This window comes from Hydra vulgaris, chromosome 13, assembly GCF_038396675.1.
Source record: "Hydra vulgaris chromosome 13, alternate assembly HydraT2T_AEP".
NCBI classification, from domain to species: Eukaryota; Metazoa; Cnidaria; class Hydrozoa; order Anthoathecata; family Hydridae; genus Hydra; species Hydra vulgaris.
The window spans coordinates 16,470,436-16,489,596 of record NC_088932.1 but is presented as its reverse complement, the minus strand read 5'-3'; the positions used below and the strand labels follow the sequence as shown (position 1 = coordinate 16,489,596).

The 19,161-nt window shown below is 26.8% G+C and overlaps 1 protein-coding gene across 4 annotated transcripts in view; it reads right to left on the bottom strand.

Annotated features, from left to right (window-relative positions):
* Positions 1 to 16,880, bottom strand: part of LOC100199803 (uncharacterized) — a 111,751-nt gene extending 94,871 nt beyond the window's left edge. The window contains exons 1-3 of one of the 4 annotated variants that reach the window (XM_065816476.1): positions 16,775 to 16,880; positions 15,655 to 15,764; positions 5,369 to 5,476 (exon numbers count right to left, since the gene is read on the bottom strand). In XM_065816476.1, the coding sequence (XP_065672548.1) occupies positions 5,369 to 5,476; positions 15,655 to 15,732 (186 nt within the window). In that variant the 5' untranslated portion in view covers positions 15,733 to 15,764; positions 16,775 to 16,880. Of the gene's footprint in view, positions 1 to 5,368; positions 5,477 to 15,654; positions 15,765 to 16,309; positions 16,624 to 16,774 lie in introns of those variants that run through there. The other 3 variants (XM_065816478.1, XM_065816479.1, XM_065816477.1) reach the window with 3 other exon arrangements.
* Between the last annotated feature and the right edge of the window lie 2,281 nt (positions 16,881 to 19,161).

Here is a 19,161-nt window from a genome sequence, read left to right as displayed (position 1 = left end):
TCATGTTTGTAAGGCTATAATTTCTGCACCTACTTGGAAGTCTGAAATTTCAAATTTAACCTATCTACATGATGCACATAACAATATGTAAAAATCAGGAAAATCAGAGATGGTGCCCCACAAAGTTTTCTTTAAATTGGTTGAAATATAATGATTTGATCCATAAGTTTTTTAATGCCCCGTACAAAAAAAAGTATACCTTGAGATGCCTAAAAAATATGATTCTTAAAATTTTTTCCATGGTTCAATATATAGCTAACTCTTTATTACAAAAAAATTGCAGAGGTTTTCTTTATTGAAACTGATTTATTTGCATTGAAAGTTTTATAAAAAAATTAAGAAAAATTTTTTTTTTTTTTTGTTATTCACCTTTGTTATTCCTCAAGGCCGAGAAGGCCACTACAGATGGGGAGGCTACTTAATAGTGGTTATAACCCTCTCACAACTCTCTGACTCTGAACCACGAACCTTGACAAACAAGGCCGCTGCGCGGAGAAACAAGTATATAATAAAAAAAAATTTATAACAAGTTATAATGAAAAAAAAATTATACACATTTAATTCTTGCATTTTTTTAACTAAGCACCCACATCTATTACAACTTCATTCCAAAAAGTAACACAAAAATTGGAACTGTTTCTGAATAAAAAGAGTATTCATTTGTTTTTAATTTTTAAACTGATGAGATTATTAAAGATTGCTTGCCTAGTATGAGCATTGAAATGTTTGCATGTTTGATTTATAATAACAACCCATGGATTGGACTAGTGGAGTATATTGATGCTGAAATCAAGACTTTCAAGTTAGATTCATGCATCTATTTTACCCTTCAAGGTCATATTATCGGCCTTCTGGAGATGGTATGTGCTGGGTTCCATCAACAAACTTATTCTTAATGACTAATATTCCAACAACTGTCACAGGAAGACAATACAAAATCAGTGAAATTGATCAACAAAGCATTAAAGAAAGCTGGGTAAACTTTAAAGATAAACATTTTTTGTACGGGGCATCAAAAAACTTACAAAAAACTTTACATTATTTTAAAACTAAATTTTCATATATAAACTTTAATTTTTTAGTGTTTAAGCCATCATTTTTGAGTTCCTCTCCTTAAAATAAGATCTTAAATAGAAAATTCTTAATTAAACATAAAGTTTGTATAAAGTGAAGATCTTTAATGTGAAGATCTAAATAACAATTTTTCTTGGTTTTTTTATAAAACTTTCAATGCAAATAAATCAGATTCAAAAAAGAAAACCACTTAAACTAATTAAATTTGTTATAGATGATAAAACTTATTAGCATTTTTCCATCTATCAAGATCGTCTCAAAAAAAAACTTTTTAAATTTTAGTGGATTTAAATATAATACTTTAATCACAATAATAACCAAAACATGATTTATATAATTTATAAAAATAATAAAATTTGCTAATTAACTTTATTTTAAGAGAAATATCAAAGTTATAGGAAGTAGGGTCAGCATAGAAACATTGTCGGCAAAAAATTGCTGACAATGTTTCCATGTTTTATGGTAAGATCTTTGTATCTTTGTTTTTTTTGCTTACCTGATGACCAAAATGAGGTCAGCAAATTATTGCCGACCTCATTTTTCCTAATTCTGAGGGTTGTAACTCCTTGATTTATAAAACTTCTAAAAATAAAGTAGATCATCCATTGCAAAGTGTGCAGATGCATGTCTCTTTATCATTAACTTTTAGCATTGGTAAAAGGTTAATATTTGAGTTTTTTTTTTTGTTTCTGTTTTTTACGTCTTCACTTCCAACAAGGCTGCAAGCAACCACTATTAGAGTTGGAAGTTACTGGAAGAGAAAAGATGAAGTTTGTAGAGCAAGATGACAACTGACAGACGACTTGAAAGATTGCAAACTATATGAATCAGAAAAGCAAGATGAAGGAAGCGAATTGCAAAGAACTGATGTTCGAGGAAAAAAACTAGACAAATAAGAGTTTTTGGAGCACTTAGGAACAGTCACAGAAAAATGATGAGACATAATTGAATGACGAGTAACACGAGAATAAATTTCAGTAGATGGCACAATAGACACTAGCTCTTTAGAGTAGTGCCCATTATAGAATTTGTAGAAAAGAGAATGAGAAGCAACGTTACAACGATGTGATAATGGTTGGAGGTTCGCGTGAGAATATCTGGAAGATCATTAATGTAAATTAAAGAGTATAGGGCCAAGGACTGAACCTTGAGGAGCCCCTGAAGTTGCAGGATATGAAGAAGAGCGCTGTCCATCAAGGACGGTAAAAATTTGTAGGCAATTAGTTGATATTTAGGGTTGCTCAAAATATTTACATAATTTTAAGAAATCACTCAAATATAAAGTTTTCCATTATTTTAAATTGATTTAGAACAGCTACATTATTCTCAAAATACTTCAAACTATGTTACCCACAAAATAACATTTATAAATGGTAAAACAATAAGATTTAATGAATGATTACAAAATTTTCATCTCAGGTGAATTTATATTTAAAATAAATTTAGTAGAATAATTACTATTTTAAGGTCTATGTTACTCGAGACTTTAAAAATTGTAATACACACATAATGGACATATTTTGAAAAAGATGCTGACTTGTCAACACCATCAAAAATGAAATTGATTTTGGGTTTTTAAGAAAACTTTAAGGTATTTATTCACAATTGACATTTTCTATGTACATACTTGGAGAAATGATTTTTAATTATCAAATTAATTTATTTCATTCAAACTTTTTTTACCTCAATAATAAGTTAATATGTTATAAATTATTTTCCAAATACAATTTCCAAATGCCTTCAAACATTAATTGAATGCTAATAAGTTATAAAAATTCAAATTGTTCTCACTAAGCAAGATTAGAAAGCAAAGCAATCTATGTTAATAATACCCTTGAAAATAAAGTCATATTTTTTAAAATCAAATAATAAATGAGGTGATTGAAGAGATTAAACAAGAAATATACACAATGTTACTAGGTTAAATCTCTAAATGACACTCTGAAAAAACTTAACTTCTTCAAAGTTATGATACTCTGAAGAGACTTAACTTATTTAAAGTTATGACACTCTGGAGAAACTTAATGTCTTCAAAGTTATGACACTCTCAAGAGACTTAACTTCCTCAAAGTTATGACACTCTGGAGAGACTTAACTTCCCCAAGGCATCTAATTATCAATCATTTAATAAACTTTGTTATGCATTATTTAATAATCAGTATGGTGCATCCAATGCCCCATACTTTTGGAAATTGATCTGCCCCTATTCTTAAAACTTTCTATTGGTTCTCACAAGACACCCTGTTAAACTTTTTCAAAATTGAATGAGATTAAGGTCACCTTTCTGAAAAAGTCTGAAACTTGCAAAGAGACCCTAAACAGAAAAAAAGTTTTTCAAACTGTATGTCATGTTGGGTCTCGAAAGAAGCAAAATTTTATAAAAATTTCAAAAATAGTAAATATTTTACATAAAAATTAGTTTCGTTGCATAAAAATTATTATTTTTTAACAAAAAATTAAAAAAAAACAGCATTATTTCATGGTTTTTGTTGATGGTATTTTTAACAATTATTGTTGGTTTTTTTTAATGGTATTTTTAACAAAAAATGATAATTTTGAAATTTTTATAAAGTTTTGCTACTTTTGAAACCCAAATGACATACATTTAAAAAACTTTTTTTTCTTCTGTTTAGGGTCTTGTTGCAAGTTTCAGACTTGAGATGGGCTCCCTCAAGCTCATTCAATTTTGAAAATATTTAACAGAGTGTCTTGTGAGAACCAATAGAAAGTTTTAAGAATAGGGACAGATCTATTTTTGAAAGTACGGGGCGTTGGATACACCCATATGCTCAGTGAATATATTTATAGACTTTAAATTCTTGTATTTTCACTGAAACTAACTTAAAGCAATAGCTTGTCAAAGGAACGTCTATCCTATAGAAAAAATTTAAATAACTATTTTAATTTCAATTTATTGTTAAAAGTAATTTTTTTGCTAACGCAAAAAAAATTACTTTTATCAATAATATTACAAAGTTTTTCTATAAAAAAATTATATGACATTTCTGGGTTGATTTTTTTGTTTCTTTGTTTGTTTATTTTCAAAGTAATTTGTCTAGAAAGCTAATAAATTTTGAAAATTATTTTTTCTTTAAACTGTGCTGAGAATAAAATTATGTTATAAAAGTGGTTTCCTAAGGTAAAAAGAGCACCACCTTCGACCACCCTCTACCACCCTCTATCACCTTTTATTTGTCATGGCTCCTTTTATTATAAATGCTTTTTTTTAAATATTATTTTAAAGTTAATTCAAGAATTTAAACCAAGTTGAAAAAATCAACCCTTTAACTAAATCATTACTTAAGTAAAAACTTTACACTCCAAAATTTACTATTGTTAGGTTCACTCTATGGGATTGCGGTAGTGAGAAAAGTTGGTATTATATTCTGGTCGGTATTATTAACCAGTCACTACCGAAGTTATGATATTGAAATTGAAAGTAAGTTTTTTCAATATCAACACTTTCAAAAGTTCTGTATAGAGTGGTATCTTTTGAAAGTGTTTAGTAGTGTAAACTGGTTAGCCCACCTACAAGACAAAATATACTATCTTAAATGATTGTTCATATTTTTTACAACAATTTAAAAATGCAAATTTGAACGACATTTTTCAATTGCTGGAGCCTTTTGAAATTTTTTTTTAAAAAATTACCATTTTTAAATTGGTTTTTATTTCCCCAGAGACAAAGTATGTATCAAGGCTTGATCATACTTTGTCTCGGGGAAATAAAAACCAATTGATGATTGGTTTTTTTTTTTATACTTTATTAATAAAAATAAATATTTAATTTTAATAATTTTAAATTTTATTTTAATAAAATGTCAAATGTTCAGGTAAAATAATTATGCTCTGAAGTTTTTTAATTTAGAACAAAATATTTTTAATTAAATTTATTTCAAAAAATTTGAAATAAATTTAATTAAAAATTATCACCAATTTTTTTTTTTTTGATATTGAGTTTGGTAGTGGCAAAAGTGACTTTGGTAGTTGGGAACAATTTTCATTATTGGAAAAAATGTTTTTACTTTTAAACACTCGATATTGAAATTGAGTTTTTTGATATCGCACTTTCAATATCATTACTACCGATAGTTTGGTGTTTTTTGATACTTCAAAAGTTCGGTAGTGATATCACAATACCCTAGTTCACTACATACAGAAACTTTTATTTGCAGCAAAGTTTCAATTTTGTTCATAGCTTAACAGCAATGGTTTTTCTACCTGAAACTAATATAATAATTTTGGGTAACAAATTGACTAACTTAAAAATTAAAAAAAATTAAAACAATTTTACCTGACTTTTATCTTTTGTGTCATTAGTTTTAAAACAAAACAAATATGCCTTCTCTAATTGGGCACTGGAATTAAGCTTTCCTTTTAAAACAAACCAATGTTGAAGGTACTATAAATTTAATTTATATGAATTATCAAACCAAAAAGATTATTTCTTAAAAAAATAACAAAAATAACTCTATATTTTATATTGAAAATTAACACATTAACTATATATAAAATATACTTTTAAACACTTGCATTTTTTAACTTTTTTATTTTTAATATTCTTTATAAACCTTAATTTTCTAAAAGAACAAGAATAAGCTTTAATTTCATATAAAGAAGGAAGTGAAGGAAAATAATCAAAAATTATCAGCTATATAATAGGGCAATTCTCAAATTAGTGAAACCAGAGAGTTAATTTTTCAAACAATTTTTTTGCATATTTTTACAATAAGCAAACTAAATTTACATTTTAAAATACATTTAGAAGTTTTTGTAAAGTGTATGCAAAAATATTGGTATTAAATTCTTCAGTTACTAAAATTTGAAACTTTTCAATTTTTTATGTCAGTATATTATTTTCTATTTATTATAATAAATAAATAAATATTTAATATTGTTTTAATTACATAAAAGCATTTTCATAACTATTTTAATAATAACGAATTTTAAAAAAAAATTTATGATATTGTGGTAAAATGACTACAAAAAGTTATAAAAAGTTGGGCCACACATAAAGTCATTTTTCAAATCAAGTGACTCAAAGTCATCTGATTTTCAAATAAACTTTATTAATGCTAAAACAGAAATAGCTTTTAATGATTGATGCCTTGTTAAGAACAATGAAACTATGAACCCTGATGAAATAAAGCTTAAAAAGTTGAAACTTTAAAACCACTATAAAATAAAAATGCTACTTAGTTTAATCTTTATTTCAGTTATGTTAAAAAAATAAAAAATAAATTGTTTGTAAATTTATTAAACCATTAAAAGTTCGTACAGTGTCACACACGTAACAAAATTTGTCATTTACTTTTATGAAGTTGATGAAATTTGGAAAAATAAAAGTTTTTTTTATAAACATCAACATGTTGTTTGTAAAATAAAAAACATCATTAAACTAATCATAGCCAATCAGCAGAAATATTAAATCAAAGTTTACAATTCAAATTTATAGTTTTGTACGCTTCACAGATGTAACGCAACTAATCAATTCTTTTACTAGTAAGTGCAATAAACATATTATTAAGAGAAATATTATTTTATTTCAAACACATCTCTTACTATAATATTTGCAATATATATCTTGTATATCTGTAGTATACTATTTTTATGACGCCTTTTATTTGAAAATATTTGTACTAGAGTCTCACACATAACGTGAAAATCACCCATAAGAGTTGTGATTTGTCTGTTTATTAAACTTATTGTTTCATATTCATAAATCATAACATTAAAAATAAATCATCAAACTTTAATAAAAACAGAATAAGGTTAGTATTTTGTAATTAAAAAAAGGTTATTTAAGGTTTTTTCAATTTTTCTTTTTTAAGAGGGAGAATTTCCCGGTTTAAAAAAGAAAACTTAGGTTTTTAATAAATTTTTGAATTGCTAACAATAAAAATCAAATTTCTACATATAATTTAATATTTTCAATTTGATAATATATAAGATTGATTGAAAATTTAAAAAAGTCAAAAAAGTTTTTGCATGATAGTCTTTTTGTTTAATTCAGCCTACAAAAATTAATAGATTGAATCATGTTACTATAGAGGTAGCCAGTTTTTTATTTGATAGAAATCTTATGCATCAAATTGACTTTTTATAAGTAAAAAATTATTCTAGCTGCCTCTATAGTAAGATACTTTTATTCATTTTTACGGGTGCACACTTTTTAAAGAACTGACTAAGATTATTCTCCTAAAACCTTTGTTATTTAAAGTTATAAAAAACAAAATAATGTAATAAATAAACCTGCTTTAATGTTAAATTAAGTAAACTATTGGTTAACTATTATTATTTGAAATTTTTTTTTTAATCTGCACATTAAGAAACAAATGAAAAATAATTATAAAAAAATTCCTATAAAAAAAATTATTTTCAAAATATTTAATGACTCTCAGATTACCTATTTCCATTATTAGTAAGAGTGCAACACTAAGTGGGAGTGCAATGCTAAGTGGGAGTGCAACGCTAAGTAGGAGTGCAACGTTAAGTAGGGCAGAGTGAAAATAACTTTTTTTTTTTAATTCAATATTTTCTCTCATTTCTTTTTTAATTAAAATAAAGATTAACAAGTTGAAATTTTTAAAAAGTTTTTTATTTCAAAAATTACTTTGTGGTACAATTCCTTTTGAATGCATTACCATTAGTCCTAATGGATATTTTTAAGGAGTTTTAGAATTGAGCAAGTGCATTTACTGTATAATATTATTATTGCTAAAGAAACTTTGGAGTGGCACAAATTGAGAAAGGTTAATTTTGTACCAGAAAAGCTCAATCCATCAAAATGCCTACAATTTTTGCTCATCAAAAAATATAGGGGTATTGGCAAAGGATATTTGCATAAAACAGACAAGACTAATTATTCAGTACATAAATTGCTCAAGGCATGGTCAATCATAAGCAAGAAAATGACAATATCAGTAGTGCAGAAACTAATTGGCATCATCACCAGTAATATATGACTATTTATATGATAAGTAACTTGATATTTCAAAACAACTTTTAATTAAATATTATTATACATTGTATGAAATGCTTTTAAGTAATAACAAACTACTTCAAACGATTGTTTATAACAAACATTTTTATTTTATTTATATTACCAAAGACAATTTTATATAACTTTTTTTATTTTTATAAATATATATTATTTTCAACTAAATACACCCTAGTAACATCCTAATAACACAAGATAATTTAAGAGTTATATATATAACATAAGAGTTGCAAATTCTTTTTTAAAAACCATTTTATTCTTTGTTGAATAAATGAAGTTTTTTCTTTACAAAGAAATATTTAGTCTTTTTAATTAACGAAAACAAATGAAAAAAGTAATAAAAACTTGATGTTTAATATAGACTTTATGCGCTGTTATTAAAGATGGCAGACGTATATTTGTGGAGATAAAAAAAAAACAATAACTAAGTAAAAAATTTTATTACGTTAACAAAAACAAGAAACAAAGTTTACATAACATAAACATTTGGATATTGAATTTTTGGATTGGATACTGAATTTTTTTTTTTTCAGTTCCTGTGCAATAAGAAAAGAATGACAAACATTACCAAAGCGATGCTTGACCAAATTTTGGTAAATTATATAACCAGAGCAACGTTAGACAAAGCACTAGCTGATTTAAAAAATGCATCTGAAATACAGACTATGAAAAATTCAAATAAAAGTATTCTAGATTTGTATAAATCAGATTATGAAAAAGAAATAAACCAACTGAAAAATGAAAAGGCACATTTGAGATCACAAATGACACAAAATAAAACTAAACAAGCATATATTGAAAAAAAAGTTACTAGCGGATCAGTTACATGGTCATCAATAGTAAAAAATGAGAAACTACACCAAGTAAACACAGCAATAAATGAATGAAAAGACAGAGATAAAAGAAAAAAAAACATAATTATATCAGGTATCACAGCGACAGTTACTGGAAGCGATGAGGAAGAACAAGCAGAAACTGAAAAACAAGTTAGTCAAATATTTAACTATATAGGAGCAGCCACCAACCCAGTGCTTGTCAGAAGACTAAAACGATTTCAAAATAGTGCAACAGCAGGCATAAATACTGTACCACCAAAACCAGAAAAAAGAAAAAATTATTAGTTATACTAAGTGACGAGTCAGAGAGAAACCCAATATTAGCCAAAGCAAAGAAACTCGGTGATAAAACGAACCCACAGTACAAAGGTATTTACATTTCACCAGATATGACACAAGCAGAGCAATATGAAAATATTGAGCTCAGAAATTTAAGAGACACAAAAATGCAGCAAGAAGACCAGATGATCCCTTATGATATGCAATACATTGAAACGGACTTGTCAAGTTTAAATGTAATGTTGAGAACGGAAAAAAACTGAGCAGTACTAACAAATACCTACAATGTTTATATATGAATGCAGCACCACTTGGCAACAAAATGGAATAATATAAAATCTTGTGTGAATCAAAAAAAGTCAATATAGCCGGAATCACTGAAACATGGTTACAAAAATTATCTATTGTACAGTTAGAAGGTTACAGCATATACAAGAAAAATAGATCTGATGGGCGAAAAGGTGGTGGAGTTGCCTTGTGCATAGTGAACAACCTCACATCATATGAAATAAGTATTGGTAATCAGGATAGCAAAAAAGAACAAATATGGGCTGTTCTTGCAATTAGAAATATCAAATACCTCACTGGATGTATATATAGATCAAACAATCAAATAGACACAAATGATCTTAGACAAATTATACATTGTGCAAAAAATAAAGTAGATGGTAATATATATGCAGATGTAGTAATACTAGGAGATTTTAATTTTCCAAGCATTATCTGGAATAGTAAATATGTTGAGGGTGTAAAGAGTAGTAAAAATTCAATGGAACACATATTTACTGATATATTAAACAACAAACTTTTATTTCAGCATGTTAATATTCCAACTTTTTAACTGTCAGTAACACAATTAAAAAACACACTGGACTTGATATTTACCAACAATAGTAATAGAATATATGAGCTACAATCACATGAAGTCCTGGGTTGTACAAACAAAGGGCACTTAGTATTGACATTTAAGCTTGAACTAAACATTAAACAGAGTAGCAGAACACCAAAATATAAATTTGACTACACAAGAGGAGACTACACAAAAATAAATGAAAAAGTGAACTCAGACGACTGGAACTTCTGTTTTCATAAATCAACAACACAATAAATGTACGATACTTTTATATTAAACATAAACTATCTGAGTAATTTATATATACCAAAAAATGATGTTAACACAAAACACAAACACAAGAGAAATCAATGGTTTAACGTTAACCTTAGACCATTAGTAAGAATGAAAAAATATCTAAAATACATAAATTTAGCAGCCAAATAGAAAGATGCAGAAAATGTCAAAGCATACAAAACAATAACAAAATTAGTATCAAAAGAAGCTGTATTAGCCAGAAAATACTATGAAAGAAACCTGATAATAAGATCAAAATCAAATCCAAAACCTCTTTCTAAATATGTAAACAGTCAGAGGAATACAAAGCAATCAATTAAAGCAGTTTTGAACACTAATGGTATTGTAACAATTAACCAAAATGAGATTGCAGATATTTTAAGCAGCCAGTTTAATAGTGCCTCTGAAAACAAAAGCAACACAATGCCAGTAATAGCAGATAAACCAATAAGTCACACACTTAATAAAAATGACAACTTTATTGATTACATGGATATTCTGAATCAACTTGAAACAATAAATACATACAAAGTGTGTGGTACAGACAATTTACATCTTATTTTGTTAAAGCAATGTGCAAAGTCAGCATTGCCACTTACATTAATCTACAAATCATCTTACAACACAAGTAACCTCCCTCTACAGTGGCGTGCTGCAAATGTGACACCAATTTTAAAAAAGGATGTAAGTTGAATGCATTGAACTACAGACCTGTGTCAATAACGTCAATAGCATGCAAAATATTTGAGTTATGAGAAATAAACTGCAAAAAAATTTTGACAACTGTAATCTAATCACAAAATGCCAACATGATTTTGTGAAATAGAAATCATGTACCACAAATCTTTTAGTGACTCGATCCATTCTAGGGCTACTCCTTTTTGTACCATATATCAATGACATACCAGAGAAAATCAAAAGTACTGTAAAAATATATGCAGATGACACCAAAATTTTATCAGTAGTAAATTTAATTGAAGATGCTAAAATAGTATAAAGAGATTTAAATAATATAAAGAGTGGTCAGAAAAATGGTTAATCAAACTGAACAAGGGTAAATGTGTGGTTATACATTACGGTAAAAATAACATAAATTTCAATTACACAGTTAATGGATCAGAAATTAACAATTTGACAAATGAACGTGATCTTGGAGTAAATTTTGATACATCACTGAAATGGAAGAAACACATAGTAACATGCTCATCAAAAGCAAATGCAATAATGGGGAAGATAAAAAACACCTTTGTCCATTTAGATTATCATCTTGTCAAGCAATTATACACAACTTTTGTTAGACTGCTGATTGAGTTTGCAGTACCAGCTTGGTCACCAAACTACAAAGGTGACATTGACATATTATAAAAAGTGCAGTACAGAATGACAAGGATGGCAAAGAACATAAGAAGTCTGCAGTATCAATACCATTTAAAGACACTAAATTTAACAACATTGTCAGAAAGAAGACAAAGAGGAGATCTTATCCAAGTATTTAAAAATTTCAATAAAATCGAAAACGTAGAACTTTCAAACATAAAACTTTCTTAAAATCACAGATGTCACAATAAGAAATTCAGTAGAGAACAAACCAAGCTTATACCAAGACACAAATTCCTTATAGACAGAACTGCAAATTTGTGGAGCGCATTTCCATCAGTAGTCGTCAATTCAAGAAACGTAAATAATTTCAAAAACAAATTATTTAGCATCAAAAATTAACTTTGAAACTATTTTTGTTTAAACTTTTCGAATTGAATTGTTGCATATTATCAAAAGCTGCCAAGTGAATTTTTAACTCAGTCGCTGTTAATGCAGCAACATTTTTAACTACTTTTACTATAACATTTACATAACTTTAAAACTTTGACCTTTTCTAACAAATTTTTTAAAGCTTTTAAATAACTTTTTTTTTAGCTTTGTAAGCTTCTTTTTTTTTATTTTCTCTTTCAATTAAATTTTTTTTTTAATTTTTATTAATGAATTTTTTTTGTAACTTGCTCTTTAGTTTAGCTCAGGGCATATTTAAAACACTTAAATTGTCGAAACATGCAAACAGCATGGTTTAAGTTGATTTGAGAAATGCTTTGAAAAATGTTTTATCCACGGACAGACAAGGAATCCAACTGCAGCCACTTGAGATAAATATATATATATATATATATATATATATATATATATATATAAAATTTAAGCGACATCTTTAATACTATGTGTAATAATATTATAAGTATTAAAACATCATATACGGTATCATACTATTTATTTATTTTTTAAGTAATATTTCGGCTCATATAGTGAGAGCCATTATCAAACTAATAAAACCGTTAAAAAAACCATTTAAAAATTATAATAAACGTAACCAAATGATGTCATTGCAACGTCAGATATTCAACATTTTTTAATTTTACAAAAAATGGTTTCCAATGGTGAGTCATCACCAAATTGCCATTGTCACGATTTAAAACGTTTTCTTTAGGTTTTGAACATTGTACACGTTGTATTTCAATGGCCTCAAAAATTTTTCTTGTGTAGTTATTTGAAATAACAGAAAGCGTTTTAGGGTTCTCCCAGTTTGTCTTACCATTACAATGTTGTGAATGTTCTACTATTCCAGATATATCCCAGTTGGCTTTTGTAACATTATTTTTATGTTCTTGAATTCGTGTGGAAATCTTTTTTCTTGTTTCACCAATATAACATGCACCACATGTGCAATTAAGTTGGTACACTCCTAGATGACTGTTCGGGGGCAGTTTAGACTTGTTTCGGCAGAGTATATTTATCAAGGGATTACCAAAACGGAAGACTGTATTAACACCGACTTTACGAAACTCTCTTCTTAGAACAAGGCTTAATTTTGGGACCCATGGTAAAATAACAAGATTTTTGGTATCAATTTTTTGAGAACTAGATTTATTTGCGGTTTTAAATCGTGACAATGGCAATTTGGTGCGGTTTTAATTTGGCAATGGCAAATTTAGACTTTTTATGATGGATACTTACTATGGTATTTTATTAAAATTAAGAATTTGTTTACAATTTCAAAATAAATTTGTTTTTAAAATAAAATTTATTGGTCAATTTTTTGGTAAATTTATAAACTGATATGAACTAATTATAAAACAATAATATATATTGCAATGCACTGAAATAGTTCTTTTGCAAGTTAATATATTTATGTCATGATGACATTGTCATCTATGGATTTACATGAGAAAGCACAGATGGCTTGTGGTTTGAAGGCTGGGGATGAAGGTATGAGTAAGAGGAAAGCAACTAAAATATTTGGCTTCAAAAGATCAACTTTTATCGACAGAAGTAATGGGAAGCTAAAAAACAAAAACTAAATAAACTTAAAAAAATGATAAACCAACTAAGTTGAGTGACAACATCGAGGACATTTTAGTAACAATTTCAATATTATATATGAAATTGTTATATCACTATATATGAATGATATTGGTTTTAGTTTGACTAGAATTGAAACACTGTGTATTGCTAATAAATACTTGGTTTATTCAAATCAAATGTGATGTGATGGCAGAAAAGTTACACTTGCGTGGTATTACTCATTTATTAAACATCAATGTGATAAGCTATCGCTTCTAATAATATGCTGTCAAACCGTGATATGTAATAAGCTTCTGTTTTAGAATCAAAGCTAAATATTACTAATAATGTGCGTCTCATGAAAAGTTACATTATGACTTCTGAAGAAGTTTTGATAGAACTTACAAACAAGTAAATAATAGTACAAAATAAGAAGTACAAAATACGAGCTAGAAAGGTTTTTTGTGAAAAACAATACAGGAGGGTAATTCAAAAACATTTGGCAAAGAAGTTGATTTGTTTAATGAACCTACTCTTAAACAATGGAAACAACAACTAGTGGAGGTAATCAAAGTTCCGACTATATCAGAATGCAAAGCGACTTTCATATATCAAGATTGTTAATCTAATTGTTCTTGGAGTTCAAAAATAATGTCACATGATGAATTGCAAATCCTGTGACGATTGGTTGTGTGGATCTTCCTATTCTACTTCAGTCGACAGTTAGTGCATGAATTGCCAATAAAAATACAAAGCTAATAAAAAACATTTAAAGCAATAACAATAATAAACATATAAAGCAAAGAAGTGTTTTTTTGTTAATTGTTAAAAAGGATTTTTTAACCTTTTTAACATAATTGAAGAAAAAAATTTTAATTTTATTAACCAGTGGAATAGCAAAAGTGATAAAGGCTGAAGTAATAGAATATGACTAATTATGATAAAAAAAAATAAAAACACTATTTATAAAGCTATTTTTTATTTGCTACTTTTTATTTACTTTGGCGCCCCAAATGACTTTTTTTTTTGAGCCCGGGATGACGCCCTTCTTGGTTACTGGTAATTACTGATATTGAATTATCATTTTACAATAAAACAGCATTTAAAAATTTAGTTTTCATTATTTGTGACATCAAATTTGTGACCAAATTTATGATATGAAACTGAAAGTTCGGTCAAAGTAGCTTTCATGTTTTTATTTGAAATAAAAATGTAATGCTAATTTTTATTTTTATTATTTTACTTTTACATTATAGATTAGAGATAAAGAAAGATAGAGATAGGAAGAGTTCTCTTCCTGAAAAGAGAACTCTTCCTGATGATCCAGCAATGGTGAAACTTCAAGTAGAAGAAAAAGTTAGATAAGTGTTTTTTACTAATTTACATATATATATATATATATATATATATATATATATATATATATATATATATATATATATATATATATATATATATATATATATATATATATATATATATATATATATATATATATATATATATATATATATATATATATATATATATATATATATATATATATATATATATTGATATATATACACACACACACACACACACACATATATACACAATGCACACACACACGCGCACAAATAAAAATATGTATAAAAAATAACTAATTTTCTGTAAACAAAATATACCAACCAGAATAATAATATTTGAACTGTAATATGCAAGACTATTATATATAAGAGCCATTATATTTCTGCAATCTATTTACTAAATACTTGATACACCACTATTTGCATATAGTTACAAAATTGCATAAAACTATTTGTATAAAACCAAAATTAAAAATATTACTAAAATATTGGTTTTTATTTAAATCTAACCTTTATTAATAATAAAAACTTAATATTTTACTGAAAATAATTTACAAATGTCTATAATATATAAAAGTGAAAAATGTTAAAAACAAAATTAAAAATTTTCAAATTGAAAAAACTTTAAATTTTAAAGAAAAATATAATACAAATTACTTTACGCTTTTCCTTATGTTCAAGCCATCCATCTATATAACGTCTTAAATTATCGCTTGATGTTCCAGGAGAACTCATTATTGGTTAAAGAATCATTTGAGCTTTCTATCCTATATATGTATATAATATGAATACATAAATTTATTTAGATGAATATATACATTTATCTATAAAATTGTATATATATACATATATATATATATATATATATATATATATATATATATATATATATATATATATATATATATATATATATATATATATATATATATATATATATATATATATATATATATATATATATGAGTTTGTAAGTGTTTGTTTATATATGTGTATACATATATATGTATATAAAAATATGTACATAAGTATGTATTTTATTTATATATGCATATGTTATACACATATACACATATATATATATACACACACACATATATATATATATATATATATATATATATATATATATATATATATATATATATATATATATATATATATATATATATATATATAATGGCATAAAAATTCAGGGATTATGAATTTATATGCCTATTTGCATAGTTTTGTTTTATACTGTTCATAGATTCATAGTTTTGTATAATAGAAAATTGCTTTTGCATGCGAACCAGATAAAACCGTATGTTACCTGAAAAAGTTTTTTAAGTGCATTTATGAGTTGATAATTAAAAAACAACTCAACAGGCTGTTTCAAATTAGAAGTTTTTCTTTATTCATCTATCTTATAAAAAAATACTTCAGTACAAATAATATGTTATTCTAAAGATTTGCTGACTAATTACTAGATTTATCATCGAAGTCATGCTAAAATTTGATTGTTCGCAAATATTTACAATTTAAAAAATCGATTAATTTGACTAATTGTAATGAAGTTGCACATTGATAAACGTTTAAAATATAAATCTGTATTCTATTTTGCAAGTGTTTTACCATACACACAATAATTTAAATTTTAATTGATCTAAGTAGAATATGCAGCAAACACTAGAAACAGCTTGGTCCTCATAGAATCAAAACAATATAAAAAAAAAACAAATAACAATAAATATGTATTTGATAAATAAAATATTTATTCAATTATATTATTGCTAACATTTTGTGTTATATAGTTGATTGACCAATTTATCTTATCCCATGCCGATTTCTTTTTAATATCTTTGGAATTTAGTCTTTTGTTGTTATTGATTTGAACGCAAGCTAAAATACCGTATTTAATATCTTAGAAATTCTTATCCTTAGTTAATTTTTGAATTGAACGCAAACCAAAATAGCGTAATGAGGATTAGAGAGAAGAAATTTTTATTGTTAAAGCTCAGAGGGTTATAACAAATTTAGCAGTTAACTGCCTAATATGGAACAAATTCCACTTATAAGTAGTGATTCCGAAGTTGTTTTTTTTTTAAAATACTTGTGTAAAATTTTAAAATCAACATTCTTTTAATGTTTACATTTGGTATTTATTTGCTTATAAGTAGTGAATATAAATCATTAAATATGAATCAGTGAATATAAATCAAGGCGCCATCATATGATCACGGCGGATCACGGCGGATCACGGCACCGGTTTTAATAAAAGAAGAGGGGTAAAAATACTTTAAACATAGTTCTATTATATTTTTTGTTTTATTTTAAATGTTTTAAGGGGGAGGGGGAGTTAAACTTTATACTGTAATAATTTTTGAACGCTGAGAAATTATTGCATGAAATTGTTAATTTATAAATGAATATTGATTTTGTTGAGAATATGAAAAAAACAAGTATTTTATCAACTTGTCGCTCTCAAGTTTAAGGTAGGGGTGCAAAAATAATGGGGTTTTTTTTGTTCCTAGGTTCCAATCATAGCTATTTCAAACACTAAAAAATATAATTTTTTATACTCCTTGTATGCCATACCTATTTGAGCCAGTCGATGTATCTACATTACCTGCATGTTCTACCTGTTAAATTAATCGATGCATGTGCATTCTGCTTAGTCGATAAATAAAAAAATAAGAAAATAGTTAAATAAAATTAAATAATAAAACAGTAAAAAAAATTAAAATTATTATTATTAAAAATATATATATTCATGTCTATTAAGTTGCATTTTTTTTTTAAAAAAAACATCAAAATGTAATTTATTTCGTCATTGATTACGTAGTAGAAGAATTTACCGTCCACATCTTGAGTTTGTGGTCCAGGCATGGTTTCCATTCCTACAACAAGACATAGACATAATTGAGATGATTCAAAAAGGACAACCAAACTAGCACCTACAATTAAAAAATTATCTGATAAAGCTAGGTTAAATGTTATACAATTAACGACACTAGAAGAACTTAGACTACGTGGAGATCTTATTCAACATTTTAAAATTCAACATAGCCATGATAAAATAAATTGGGTTACAAACAATTATCAAAATACATCAAAAGTATTTACGGGAACATAAATTCAAACTGAAAAAACTTTTTTGCAGAAATACCTTCAGATATCACTTTTTCGATAAGAGTTGTATATACAACTCTTATCGAAAAAATGGATGGAACAACTTACCACCTGAAATAATAGAAGCTGCTTTAATAAATAACTTCAAAAATAAACTAGATAAATCTAAATTTTGCAGAAACTATTTTTTAAACATAAACAAAAAACAAACTGAGCTGTTAAAGTGCAATATCTACTGTTATCGCCAACTTACAACCCCAACTGTTAAAACCAGTTGTTACAGCTAGGGGTCGTCCATAAAGTACGTACGCCAAAAATTTTGAAATTTGCCCCCCCCCCCACTCCCCCTGTTGCTATGCGTACTTTTATGTCCCTATCCCCCCCCCCCACCTTAAAAGTACGTACGTTTCTCAAATACCTCCCCCCCCTCAAATATCCCCCCCCCATCCCTCCTTAATTTTTTTTTCTCAATAAAAAAGTTTATTTAAAAAAAAAAAGCCGGAGGGTACCTTAGATACTTTATACGACCCCAAAGCTCTTTGTTTGCGCATTTTAAAATAAGTCTTTAAGTATATATGCAAATAATAATTTAAATAAATTTAAAATTATAAAATAAGAAGTGTGTATGTGAGCTAGAGGTTTATGCGGCGGAAATTGTCGACGGAGATCCAGGATTGATTCCCGATGAATTTTATAACAACTTTTTTTTTGTTTTAATAACGAATCAAATGTAACTAAACTATACTTAAGATGGACGTTTTTTTCAGGCACCCCTCTTTAGTAAAAAATAAAACGAGTCTTACGTGAGATTAGTAATATTGAAAACATAAGGTAAAACCCAGTGGGAGGGGGCAACAGCAAATTTTGTGCCCTTTTGCTTTTTATTTTAGCAAAACCTAGCGGTCAAATTTGGAAGATTTTGAGACGCCATTGACACGTTTTTTTGGGGGGTGACTCCGTCCCATCAACCACGGCCCTCAGGTCTTACTCAGGGCCAGTATATAAGGGGTGGCATGTGTCCATTGGCCCCCTCAGGATTTTTTGATGTTCCAG